General features: G+C 38.9%; 1 protein-coding gene across 2 annotated transcripts; it reads right to left on the reverse strand.

Annotated features, from left to right (window-relative positions):
- Window positions 1-1,671: 1,671 nt before the first annotated feature.
- On the reverse strand, window positions 1,672-14,394 carry SLC30A6 (solute carrier family 30 member 6). Of its 2 annotated transcripts, NM_001006402.2 has the most exons (14): window positions 14,352-14,394; window positions 13,478-13,564; window positions 12,142-12,226; window positions 11,190-11,232; window positions 10,318-10,383; window positions 9,809-9,889; window positions 8,539-8,574; window positions 7,411-7,505; window positions 6,540-6,588; window positions 5,582-5,701; window positions 5,201-5,303; window positions 4,883-4,930; window positions 4,232-4,300; window positions 1,672-2,884 (listed from the first exon to the last, which is right to left on the reverse strand). In NM_001006402.2, the coding sequence occupies exons 1-14, from the start codon at window positions 14,352-14,354 to the stop codon at window positions 2,387-2,389; spliced, it is 1,383 nt and encodes a 460-aa protein (NP_001006402.1). In that variant the 5' UTR covers window positions 14,355-14,394; the 3' UTR covers window positions 1,672-2,386. The 2 variants fall into 2 exon arrangements, with proteins under 2 accessions (NP_001006402.1, XP_025004467.1); XM_025148699.3 differs by lacking the exon at window positions 8,539-8,574.
- Between the last annotated feature and the right edge of the window lie 9 nt (window positions 14,395-14,403).

The raw sequence follows: 14,403 nt of genomic DNA on the forward strand, positions 1-14,403 counted from the left end.
TTTATTTTCCTCTTATAAAAGGAGACATTTTACTCTCTGTTGATTTAACAAATATTCTGAATTATATTCATTACAATAAAGCAGCTAAAAAGCTGTTCTAATCTCTAAAAGAACTTCATCATCTGCACATATGATATATATATATATATATATATAAACAATCACTCAAAAATAGTTTTGTTGAAGTGATTATATTGCACTCAGAATTCTGGGATTCCATTTTTCCCTTTGCATTTTAAACCAAGGATCAGCTTCATTTTTAATTTATGTTTTAATAAAATGAAGCTTTAACTCTCTATTAAAAACAAGTAGGCATGCAATCAATAGAATACAATATATTTCAAATGTCACCAAAAAGGAAGAGTCGCTTATGAAACCGGAGTAAGGAACAACTCTGCAATAGGCCACGGGAGAGTAGTAAATGTAAACATTCTGCTGGCACTACGCTGTTGCAGGTGGTGCAGAGTGCAGCCCAGTTCAGCACCCAGGAGGTACAGGAAAGCTCTTGAAGCGTTCTGTACTTCTGTGAGTCTCCACGCAGCAACGGCACATCCAAAGGACTACACATAAGCGCACAGCAATGAGAGGATGGTGGTTACGGAGTTAACGCCGACCCCGGAGCGCCGTGACTTTGAAATTCCTGTTTTCCTGATGGTTACATATTCAAAGACAGCAGTGAAACTATCTACTGTTGCTGCAAATGAAGTACAGAGTTAGATCCCCCATGAGTAACTTATATCCCTGTATGCCATTGGCAGTCCGGATGCTACCCTCAGCCTACAAAATCCCGGCAAGGGGCCTCTATGCAGAATGTCACCTTGCTTTGTTTGCAGGAGTGCCACCCTTCTCCACGTGTCAGAGGCAGCAGAGAAAAAACATATATGAAAAAAAGAAAAATTCCTCAGCCAACGTTAAGAGGCCACAGATCTTGAAAATTCAAATGAAGGCAGCTGCTTCTCAACTCAGTCCTACAGGAGAACAAGATCTTTCTCTCTACCGAACTCATTATCTTCAGGTAACAAACATTATTACATTTGGAGTCCCTGAGATACTACAGCTCTCTGCCCGGGACAAATGGAGAGACTTTGGATACACAATAATGAGGTGCAAGCCAACACACAGCACCCTGAGTCGCAAGAGAAACGATAGGAATGGGCAACCCGCTCCTGAACAGCCAAGAGATGCAGAAGAAAATGCAAAGTGCTGGCTGGGGAATTAAAAGATGCACGTTGCAAGGGAGGACAGAAAAAAAACCCTCATGTGTTTCTACAAAGCCTTTCTCTATTACCATCAGAGTAGAGCAGGAAAAACAAGCAGAGGGAAGATCTTTCTGAGAAAGGCCGTGAAGAAATAGGGCCTTCTAGATGCACGGTAGAACGATAATGCAAAGCAGAGACAGTTAGGCAGTCTTGTTCCCAGTGTGCCCCGAATGTTAAGCACTCAGCACTGTAAGAACTGACAGTATTCTGGACAGAAACTTAGGCAGAGAAGTAGGTAATCTTTTTCTCCTGAAACTACAGGAAAAATACAAAGAGGCAAAATACAAAGTCACAATCAAATCGGAGAATAATTTCCACAGTGAAAAACGAAATACTGGCTTCAGAAACAAAACAGACATCTGTTCTGTATCTTAAACAGGGTTAACTGTAAAAAAGAGGTGCTTGTAAAATCTTAAGTTTGAAATCCTTTATTTCCCAGTATATTGCTAAGTAATTCTGAAATTAAATCAGAAAGAAATATCAGAGATGGATATGGAAAACTTACAGCTAGAAAATGGTTGCTGAGCCGTCTGAATTTCTATAAAGGCATCAACAAAAGCATTAAAAACTTTGTCTCATAAAATTAATTAGAATCTGAAATGCCAGATTGTCCTTCTAACAGCCACAATACGAATACTGATGGACTTTTGCAACCCTGGAAAAACTAATTGTGACTTTGCCAAAAGGTGGCTTAATATAGCAATCAAAACATCCTCAAAGACAGAGTCCTGCACATCTGCGGTTTCCTTTTCTCTCAGCCATTCAGCACTCAGTAAGCTGTTCTCAACAGTAAAAAACAACACTTAGTCACAAATCTACTCTCTCACGTAGTTGTGCTGTAATCTTGATACATTCTTGGGGAAAAAAAGGGGAGTGAGTAGAAAGCTGAATAAAAGTAGACGCTATAAAAACTATCTGTAAAGTATCATAGAGTCTGGAAAACATTTGTGGCGTTACACAGGCTACCGTTAACATAAAGAAAAGAAAGCAATTTAACCATTTCACGAATATGAACAATGCACTTGTTCCCAGCCATTTAGAATGCTCTGACATTCCAAATGTTCATAAAAATTGGGTAATAAAATAATTAAGTCAATACCCTTAAGTACAATAAATAATGCTGTTTATTATGGTCGGGATTGACCACGAGTGTTTGTTCCATATCTGCTTGGGACATTTGTAAACCCAGTTCTGAATCCTTGAGTTGCTCCCATTCCCGGTATTCCAAATCCTTGATTGAGTACACTGCTGTAAGGTGTGGATCCATGATTAAGGCCTAATCCATAGGGCCTTGTTTGAGTGTTTAAAAGGATAACAGGATTCACATTTTTGCCTGGTGTATTGAAAGAAAATTCTGGTGGCGGGCTGCTGGGCTTTGCTGGAGTAGATGTAACAGGGTTCAAGTTGTCAGCAGCTTTCAAAGATGGCATGGTAATAACATGATGATCCGAAAGGTTCAGCATATTGTTTGCAATAGGCACAGATGATAAGGTAGGTCTGATCCAGTCATCTTTGAAAATCTGAACAGTCAAGGTTGAGACCAATGTGTATAATCTGTTAGTGACATGGGCAAGTACCATTTGCTCATTCGCATCTCTCCGAATTCGGACATGGACCGATCCAGCCTAAAAAAAGTGATAAAAATAAGTTGGCCGTTAACCATCACCTTCATGAGATTCTCCACATGCATTCAAGAAGCAGCAAAGTTATCCTGCAGAGAATCACACAAAGACCTTTCTCAGTGGAGATTACTGACTAAACTGGGAAGCACATCCAAGAATTCCATTACTAGAACAGATTTTGATCTTTGCTGATGTGTTCAGGAGGTCAACACATCAAGCTCATTATTCTGGAGAAGTTGAGCCTTCAAACTCAACTATGAAATACAACATGCAATGGCATGAAAACAAAAGGCAACAACAAAACAGGCCCGAGAGAAGAACGTGCAGACAAATTCCAATTTCATGCTCAAGAAAACACATCATCGCTAGGCTGCTGGAGCAGACAGAAGACAAAGTCAAAATGCATGGCAGATGCTAAAAATGAAACCACTAGCAAGAACAAAGGAAAGGCTTTGCTCCTCAGGGAACTCTGACTTTCTCCTTGAAGCGTAGATGTCTGTGAGCTATCCCTGCCTACCTCTCAGTAATGCTGCATTGTTCACCTTGAACTCCTGATGCAAAAGGGTACACAAAATGAACCCCTCACATCCTTTTGCAGTTCATGTTTAATAAAAGATGATTCACAGCCTCTGCTAATTTAGGGTATTTTTATGTCAGTTGATGATCTGTTGACCAGTTGAGAGCATACCCAGGTCTCTGGAAGTTACTACTGCAATCTGGAAGGTGCCAGTAGGTAAATGTACAAGCAAAGGTCTGACCAAGCCCTGTTTCTCCCTCCAAAAAATAGCATAATGGAAGGATTAAGAAGTAGAAATCCTAAAAAGAAATCTAACAGTCCTAACTTTCTTACTATCACAACATTTGCATCAATTCAAGAGTAACTGAGTTGTTTGTGATCATTCTAGAGCACTAAAAAGGCCTTCTTTCTTTCAGTAGAATCAGCGTACATCTGTAGTTGTGTTGCACTTTTCTTCTGTTTCCTATAAATGCTCAAAATATCCTATTGCAGACCTTTTGTACATAGAGGACTACAGTTTTTTCTCCTCATTAAAGAGGTTTTCACTAACATGTTTTGAAAAATATCTTTACTATTGTGTGGAGTGCCAAAATATATGATACAGTCTGAAATGTTCTAATTCCGAGCTGCTACATATATGAATAGTATTAACCAATAACAAAGCATTAAAAAACATAAGGTGGGAGAAAATAAGTTGTTTGCTTTTTTTTTTTTAATAAATCACAGAGACTGAGCACTGACTCAATCCATTTGTTTTCTTTTCTTTTTTCTTTAAAAGAAATACCTTACTACTTTTATTTAAATAAAGTAATACACTTTTTTTTAAGACTTACCAAAGTGCCAAAACCTAATGTCCAGAAATGCTCATTTCGAACTTCCAAGACACCATCCAAAGTTGAAACCTAATTTTCCACAAATATCCAGAAATATGAGAAGTTAGAAATGTGCAGATCTTCTTAGAAATGTACTTATTCACACAGCTGAAAACCAGCATTTTCATTAATGAAACAACAGCTTCCAGGCTACAAAATGGAACAGATCCCTTAATTGTAACATTAACATTTATCTACTGGTATCTCTAAACATCCAAATCCATCAGAAAAGTGGATTCAAGTAGCTCAGGTTAAAGCAGCTCTCACTGTGAAACTGAAACATGCTCTAAACCTGATACGCTGTCTGTGAGCAGCATTCTTTACTCCTCTTTTCCTCAACTTACACTGGTAAGCCTCTTCCACAGTAGGTTAAAACTTAAAAGAATCAACCAACCAACAAGATGCACCACTAAAAAAGGTATGTTCCAGACATCTCTGTGACACTACTTGTCTTATATTATGAACCCCACATTTTCCGCATTCAGAAAAAAAAAATTAAGAAATCCCTGAGGAATCATCTTGGATTACTCAGTCATAAAAACCCCTCATACTCCTGAATGCTTTCTTAACAATGGCTGTGCATGACATGTCATGTATTATACACTGACTTACCTCTCTAAGAAGTTTATCCAACTGGCCGAACACATGTGGTGGGGTTGTCTTTAAAAGAAAAAAAAAAGTTACACCAAAGATTAACTGGCTCTAATTAAATAACAGAGCCTTTAAAACCAGTTTACCTACACAAGACCAATGATATGACACAATACATTCTTATTACTTCATGCTGAACACTTTTACTGTCTTTACAATTCCTCTGGCCCTTTATCAAACATTCCTCTTGGAACATTTCCCATTTATATCCTTAAAACAGATAAGGACATTTAACAAAACTGAAATACCCCCTAAAATTCTCTTGCAACATTGCCTTACCTGGAGCAGTACTTTCCCACTGTAGACACTCATGGGGTACATGGTACCAAATGTCATCAAAGCTATTGCTATAGCTGATGCTGTGTCTACAGCATAGTAATTGCTAGAGAGAAAGAAAAAAAATAAGGGAAAAAAAGGGAGTGCTATTTTTGAAAGGCATGAGGACTTTAAAAGAATGAAAAAAAAAATCAGAAGAAACTACATACACATTGAGAAAATCCTAACTATGTATCTTTGAGAAATGGTAAATACATTAATGCAACTGCAAATTCATTCATACACAATACAGCTTTTGATGAGAACATTCTTTTCACATGAGAAAGAGCAACTTCCCACAGAATGGATATAAAATGAATTTCATTAAACAACAGCTATACATACTTGATTTCAATGAGCATATACGTAATGCAAAGAGCTAGAGCTCCAGCAATATCAATCAAGACAAAAGGGTTCATCCGTGGTAGAAAGATGCTACTCAGCCCTGGGATGATTCCACAAATACTGAAACAAAACCAAACAAGCAGCTGTTAGCTAGTTGTTCATCACTACTTCCAAACCACAGAATCCATAAGAGTTAGACCCACTGCTTCAGAATGTGACACCCTGCAGTCACAGCAAATGATACCTCCAAGAACCCTAAAAGCCCTCCATACTGCTCAGACTTAACATTTTACAATATAGTTTGACATTCATATTTTCATATCAACAGTGTAAGTACTCAAAAAGGTACATATAACTAAACATAAACACTTCTGATATCTGACAGAAGTATTTGCAAATGATATTGCCTTGCATTCAGATAACAGTACAGCAGGAAAGTTAAAAGCTAAGATGAATAAGAAACTTTGAATCAGTGCCTGAAAGACACAGACTCTCCAGTTTCCTGCTGGACAGGTAAGGAGATCCCATAGCCAATTACACATATCACATTTAAACTGCAATCATCCCAGTTGCTTGCTTATTCTACAGAGTAATTAAAAAGAAATCACTCTAAGATATATTGATCAGCTCGGTTACAGTTGTTGAGAAACGCGGTTCAGGTCTGTGCCAAGCAAAGCTGGTTTACTTCACCTCTGCCAAGGAGAATTACATACAGTGTACTGAACGCATTCAAAAGGAAGATTATACAGAAAGGTGTATTTCTACCAGATTGACACATCTTGGAAATGTGAGAGATGATGCTTTGGCTGGAGTCCATACGTTGGATCAGCAGATAACGCTGCTTTAAAAACCTCCAAAAATGCAACAGCTCTTGTCTCAACAGCTTTCAAAATTTCTATTATGCACAAAAAACAACACTGCCTCCCGAAAGTTAACTGCTGAAAAAACAGAGCTTTACCTTCTACTGAGATCTGCAACGTGCTCCTGAAGCCAACTCGTGCTTGCAGCTTCAAAAGAAAGTTAACGAAATGACTACAAGTAAAGCAATCCATTTTAGAAAATACTTCAAGTTTTATTTTAAGGAAAGAACCTATTACACTGTGAATAAATAAGTGCATCTCAGCAGAATCACTGTCACATTAACAATACAAAGCCTGGCTTTCCTAGGCAGTAAGGAAAATGCTTGTTTCATTTAACAACCTGAACTGACTAAATACAAGTATAATTTCGGGTTATGTTCAACATCGTTATCTCTACATTACATAAAGTATAATGCATATCTAGTAATTATAACTAAATGATTTACACAAAATTACATTCACCGAAATGAAGCATTATGTATGGCAGAATATACAGAAAAGCATGGAAAAGTAAGACGACTTCTCCCACTTAACTAGTATTCTAAATACTCAACAGTGTCCCAGCAATTAATGACAGTGTCTGCAAGATTATTTCACAGTGGAAAAGTGGGAGGTAAAAGCACTGTTAAGAAGGAATTACTACATTCATTTATTTTCAATCCATGAATAAGCCAACAAAATGTTTTAGAAGTAAAATTTGAAATACAACTTTGAATTTAAAAGATAGAAAATAAAGGGTACTTCAGCATTACGGCAATACTCAGTTTTCAGCAACAGCTACATAGAATTCTGAGAGCCAAGTAAGCAAACTAGCAATGAAATTTGGAATGCAATTCTAAACTGCATTAAGTTCAGAAGTAATAGTAACATATACCAGCTAGTTAAAGAAGTTAACCAGGTAAGTTATTCCTTCATAAAAAAGGAACATCATAACCTTCTCTTATTTCTTGATATATTTTAATCACATACCTTCAGAGACATAAGCGAAAGGCTTATTCCTCACAGAAAGCATTGTAAATAAGTTGAAAAAGAGAGCCACAAAAGTACCAACTAGTAGTCGCCCCCTAGGAAGAGAAAAAAAAAGATAGCTATTTCATATTATCAACAAAATGCAAGAAACCAAGCTGTAATTAGTGCTAATAATGTCATACCCACTTCTCTTGGTAGCTTTCATTGAAATCAAAAGTGAAAGTAAAATCAACTAGCATATTGTCTAATAACTGACAGCATATTAGCATTTTAAGGGGAAAAAACGAAGTCTCCAAATATCATGCATTAACATCACATTGCACTGAACACTGTGTTCATAATGTTGAGTAACTAACTGCACACGTGTGTATGCATACATGCACATATACACACATAGACATACATGCAGGTGTATATTTACACACCCTGTCCTTTGAAGTTCAATAAATACATTGTCCCTTTAGCAGAAATAACATTTGTTTTCCTACAGAAAGGGCACAGGGCCTCTAATCTTTACTAGAACTACTATTTCACCAAATCTTCCACCCCTTCTTTTCCCTTTCCATTGTTCTTTGCAGTCATCATCTTCGTAATAAATCCAGTTCCCTAATGATTACAGCATCCTCCCCTCCAACATACCAGGCCTCCTAATGTGTGATTTAGCAAGAGGCAGCAGAGACTGCAACTCTTTCCAAACTATGAATGCACTGAAAGGCCAATCAGCAGGCCTGTATGCTCACACAGTCTTTCCTACAATGCGAGCACTAACCTGGCTTTCTCTTCTGTACCTAACTTCCAAATGTCAAAAAAAAGAAAGTCACATTAACTGCCCATCTTTAAAATTTTGTAAAACTATAGGGAGACAAAGAACAATAGATAGCAAATGCCTAATGTCTTCCCTTAAGTGAGGTCTGGGGAGGGGTGGATCCTGACTACACCCATTCCAGTCACTCAGATGCACTGCGTGCACCTGAACTCCCCTGGGTTGGCCCTGCCTTCCTACCTGGGGCTCAACCACAGGTTCAGGCCATGACTTAGCATTTCCACTACAACATGCTAGACTAAGAATTAGGAATACACAGGGAAAGTGAAAAAACCCATCGTTTCACATATCAAAATAATTCTTACGTGTGTATCTCAGGTTGTTCGAGAAATCGCTCTGCACTACAAAAACAATGGAAAACGTGAGTTACATTATACAATAAAGACTTGACAACTGAAGCATACTTCTGATGTTTGAAAAAATAGCTGCCATCCATAAACAAAACTAACAGATATAACACTGGGAAAAACGAATTACTCAAGTAAGCACATCAGTTTTTGAAGTGATGAAAATACGTATCACTGAGATGAAGCAGGATAGATTTTCAAGTTTCCAATACTGTGCCACGTACACGACAGCTATCACAGGTATTGTCTACACATTAAAAAGATGACTGTAAATGAACATGTCGGAAAATACTGCTACTCTCACCACTGTTGCTGCTGGTAATCGAAACAAAGAGAGTTTAAAATCCCTGACTTACAGCTTCTCGCTAAGCAAGGCCAAACAAAGCAGATATTGGATTCTGTAGTGGGGATACAAAGTTGTTGTTGTTGTTGTTGTGTTTTTACCCACCAGTGAGATAAGAAATAACCTTCAGCTGTAACAAAGAAAACCCTAGGAGAAGTTTTGGGAATTTCCTAAAACCAATGTCAGAAAAGTTGGAGGCTTTGATGGTGTCTCATTATTAAACTCCATTCCAGTGTATTTCGGAACAAAAGATCAACTAATATTGTCACATTTCTACATTGTTAATATATTGCCCTCATAGAGGAAATAGAAGCTTTGAAAAGGAAAAAGGAAGATAAGTTGCCTCCATTGTAGGTGTTAACAAAAGCTTTTTCATTTTTTAAGAATTGAATAATTTTTAAGGTTAAACACCTGAAACACCACCTACAACTGCAACCTCTGGTACAGTAAATTAATGCTTGAGCAAATTTGGTGGGCCTGATGAAATTGCTCGCTTAAACATTCAGATCTGTAACATATTAAGAAGTTGCTTTACTTCATGGTGCAACTTACAGAAAAAAAAAAAAGTTTTCTTTAGTAATTAACTGAATAAGTCAAGATGCATAGGGAGACATATTGCATCAAATTCCAAACAGCACTTGGAAAATATAATTCCTAAAAACACTGCCCTTTCCTTGACAGTTGTTAAATTCCAATTACCAATTCCCATCATTTTATCTAATGTCTCCATGCAGAGTAATCAATATAAATTAGAGATTAGGTTTATCAGTATTTTTTTCTACAATTTATCACTACAGAGAGCATTTGTAGAATGCATATGCTATTGCTCAACGTGGACTATCTCCTTATATGAGAGAAATCAAAGAAAAATGAATGGATCCTTACCTTTCTTTCAGTATAAAAAGAGCACCAAGCTGTGCCAGAACTGTAGAAGCAAATACAGCTAGAACTTCAAACCTCTCAAACCTGAAATTAAAGAATTAAGTTTAGGAACACTGAACTTTCAACAATTCACTGATTGCATCGTGGTCTGTGGAGAAGCAAGTGGAACAGACCTACTATTTCTAATTCTTTCAAGCAGAGATAGATGAGAAGAAACTGGAAATTCACAATGTTGCACAACTTTCAATTTAAGTCAAAATTCCAATTATCACAAACAAACCTTTGTTCTGACAGAAAAAGACTACAATTCCAGCTTAAAATTACACATTTCTTAGTTCTTTTTCCTGTTTCTTCCCTTTCCTCACCTCCTGTATACTATGCCTATTCTTTAGAGAACCAGTCTTTACACGTACCAATTGGCTGTGGTGGCTATTGCAGAACATAAGCAAGGATATTCAACCATGAACCAAATGCTGTATTATCAAACACTGAATCTTGTTAATAGTACTCACCCAAATGAATAGACTGGACTGGGTTTCTTCACCATTACCCAGTAGCTTATTAGACATGTTATCAAACTGAAAAGAAAAAGAAGTATAATTAGACTCTAATAAACAACTATAGCCTTCACAAACTCCAAAGTCTACAGACGTACACTTTGGCCATCAGAACTGAATTACCAAATGTAACATTTTACCACGGGCTCAACCCTTCCACATCACTATACCAGTGAGGTTTCCAGTGAATCCAGAAAAGACTGTTTGGAAACAAAAAGGATGTTGCAAAGACACCTAAGCTGTCCTCAGAGAATGGACAGCAAAGAACATCAGCATACTGGTAGCCAGTCTAAGTCCTTATATGAGGAGACAGCCAAAGTTGTAGTTACAACATGCTGCACTTTAAAAGTCTACCATCAACCTTCAGTGCAGAACATCACTCAGCCCAAATCAAGTTTGTCACAACCCCAAACGTAATGCATTTTCCACTGACATCGTGATAATCACAAATAGTGTTTATTTTGCATGCAAACTGAGTTTCTCTGAAGGGATACCAGAGGTAACACGAGGTCAGACCTAAATCTGTCTAACAGGGAAAGGTATTTTGAGAAAGTCTTTTTAATATTGTCTGATATCACGCTTACAGATGAAGAGTACAAAGCAAAAGTCTACGAAATTAACAAAGGAATCTAACCACTGTCAACACAGCTATAGTGTTTCTCATCTATTTAATGTGATGTACAATTTTACATTCATTTAAACTATACTTAAACCAGTGTTCCATCACTGGTGATTCACTGTTATGTGTTTGTAAATACATTTTCTGTGTACGTAAATAAACAAAACCAGGCACAAATGAACTGGAAGATTAAATGGGAAAAACTCACCTGAAAAGATCAAAGATTGTCAAATACGTGTAAGCAGTTAAAGCTGTAAAAAAGCAAATATTTAAAACTTATCATAATTTTTTAGTCACTCGTATTCTTCTGTTAAATCCCTCTACTGCATCTCTATGCCATTTTGTATCTAAACAAATGATCTCTGCTGATACTGCAGAGAACTCTTTTTTCTATGTGCACGTAATATGAACGTTTTGAGAACACCAGCATCTCTCACTTTATGAACAGGCTGATTATGGCAATCCCAATTCTACTAAATGCCCAGCTACATCAGGTATTAAGCTACCAGGAATAAATAGTTGTGACTAAGGACTTAAACACAGACAAGCTGGGAGACCTTCTTGGAACACACACTCCACCAAAGCAAGAGACCTCTTACACGCAGTACTGCAGCAAAAAGTAGTTTCACTTGTTTTGCTTCTCTAACTTATCTGAAAGAGCAATAATTCCTATGTCACAAATTGAAAATATAGGGCATTCTACTTTCAGTACTGCTGACAGGGAGCATCTTGGAGCTCCTGTACAAAAATAGGAAAAACACAAAACATTAAAAAAGGGGCACTCCTCAAATTAGAGGATGTTTTTGCCACACTACATATGCCTTCAACCAATCGCAAATGAGGATCTCTTTGTGTTGCTAGCATTACATCCATATGAAACAGGTTTGAGGACTAGTTTAGAATGCCGGTTTTTGCAGTCTTAAAGGCAGAGGATGCTACATGGAGAAAAATGAACAAGAAGTCTGGAAATCCTTGCACACATCTCTGCAAGAAATGCTTCCACAATGACCAAAATGAAAATGAGGCATTTTCCAAACCAGGCTTCTCAGTCACCTAACTCCATTACCGCAGAGCTTTGGTTTGCAGTAGTACTCTGGAACTTCATGAGTGCGGAAACACAGTGTAGCTGTTAGAAGCTTCACTGCAAGAGAGCCACCTACCTATGCTGTTTGTAGAGCTGCACCACATTAGCAGGAAGCCAATACATATTAAATTTATAGCACCAAACAGCAAGATCTTCCAGGACTGTTGAGGAGAATAAACATGTATTTTACATCTTCCAAGATTTACAAGACAAAAATATACCTATCTTGTTTAAAAAACCCCACAATATTGTAGCACTTCATCACGCGAGCAGTACTCTCTCTGTCTCTCCCAGAAACATGCAACTCACTTTAGGCAACAATCTCATATTCTATTTTAATTTTACAGATTGTCCCCTAACTCACAGCATTGTGTACTACGCTTAAAACATTTTTTGGTCTGAAAAAACACCCCTCCACAGCATTAGCATCTAATTGTAACACATTCTACCTGAATCGTAAAGACAGAATTGCAACAGCTTTCGATTTCCTGCCCTCAGTTCAGACAGAGAAGTACAGCCAAGAGATCTAAGTGCGTTTCATTCTTTATGCTAGAACTTTGGTCCCAGAAACACCTGTGCCACTTCAGCTTACAGTTCTACCTAATGCATTAAGCATAAGCACAATTCCAGGGAAAATGAATTATCAGGGACAGGCCATAGGACTCAAGGGCAACAAGACTTGTGAAGGGCTTGGAGAATACTCTCTATGAGGAGAGACTGAAGGAACTGGGGCTGTTTAGTCTGGGGGAAAGGAGGCTGAGGGGAGACCTTACTGCTCTCTTCCAACATCTGGAAGGTGCTTACAGCGAGAGAGGAGTAGGTCTCTTCTCCCTGGTGACAGGACGAGGGGAAATGGCCTTAAGTTGTGCCAGGGTAAGTTCAGGTTGGATATCAGGAAACACTTCTTTACAGAAAGGGTTGTTAAGCACTGGCATAGGCTCCCCAGGGAGGTGGTTGAGTCACCATCCCTGAGTGTGCTTAAAAACCGTTTGGATGTGGTGCTCAGAGACAGACGGTTGTTAGTGAGGGTAGCGTGGTTAGGTTGTGGTTGGACTCAATGATCTTTAAGGTCTTTTCCAACCTGAGTGATCCTACGATTCTATGACTCCAACTTCACAGAAAGTGCAACTCAATTTAAAAACAGAAAAGCATCATTACTATTCACAGCACTAACAATAATGCAATATCTGTACACTCTGGCATACAAACGTATTTATAGCAGACAGCATTACTGTGATAATCTTAATATCAGACACATAAGCTCAACGTGAAACTAAATTTAAAACAATCACTTCTTTCTTTCTTAAAGCACAACTATTTCTTTAAGATATTTCCCACAACTTGCTTAAATTAATAGCACATCTCAACTTATCACAGCTAATATCTTCATTATTTTCAAAAGAAATACTCACCCTTCTATCTGCCGCAACCAGCCTAAATTCATGCGTTAACTTTCCAACCAATGACCTCTGTGATTTGCGGAACAGATGTATTGTCCCCTTAGGAAAGTTAAAGTTTAATTAAATATTTTACTCAAACCCCAGTTAAAATAATAAAAAAAACCCACCACCTTCACTTATGAACTATTTCCATAAGAAAACCTCACTCCAATTTGTTGATATAATTAACGTTAAATTCAATAGTGCCTCTCAATAACGTTTCTACATGTCCTGTCACTACAAGACAATGACTGACTTAGAATCAAGCTTCACATCGACACAGACCAGAATTCAAGACAGGAGAGGTGCTTCCAAGCTGGTTACCTAACCAGACTCAATCAGCTTACAGACACACCTGTCAACACAGCTGTGTTTCATGCTGCTCTCAGTATGTGCAGGCACACCCACGTTTTGTTCGGTACCACGAGCATCAAGCAGTATCACAGACTGCAAACGTACGTTCCCCGGGGCAAAAGCCCAGCACTTACAGTGTTCCCTCCAGGCAAATCATTATCGAGCCCTCCCCACGACGCCAAGGAGCACCCCCACCTGCTGCCACAGCGGCCCCTGAGAAGCCACCTGCGGCGGGGACGCCCCGGCCCGTGCCCACGGAGATCCGACCCGACCCTGAGCGGTGGACCCGGGCGGCCACGTCACCGCGGGCCCGGCGGGGCTGCCCCGGGAGCGGGGAGGGAGAGAGGCGCCGCGAGGAGTGCCGAGAGACGACGCGCTCCGGTCTCGGAGCCGGAACCCCCCCGGCTTGCCTGGGAGCGGCGGCCCAGCCCCTTCAGCACCCCGCTCCCACCCGCGGCGCCCGCCCCGTCTCTCTCTGGCGCGTCCAGCTCACCATAGTACTCCCCGCACCGGAAGAGACGGCGCCATGCGAGGCCGGAAGAGGC

This window comes from Gallus gallus, chromosome 3, assembly GCF_016699485.2.
Source record: "Gallus gallus isolate bGalGal1 chromosome 3, bGalGal1.mat.broiler.GRCg7b, whole genome shotgun sequence".
Lineage (NCBI taxonomy): Eukaryota > Metazoa > Chordata > Aves > Galliformes > Phasianidae > Gallus > Gallus gallus.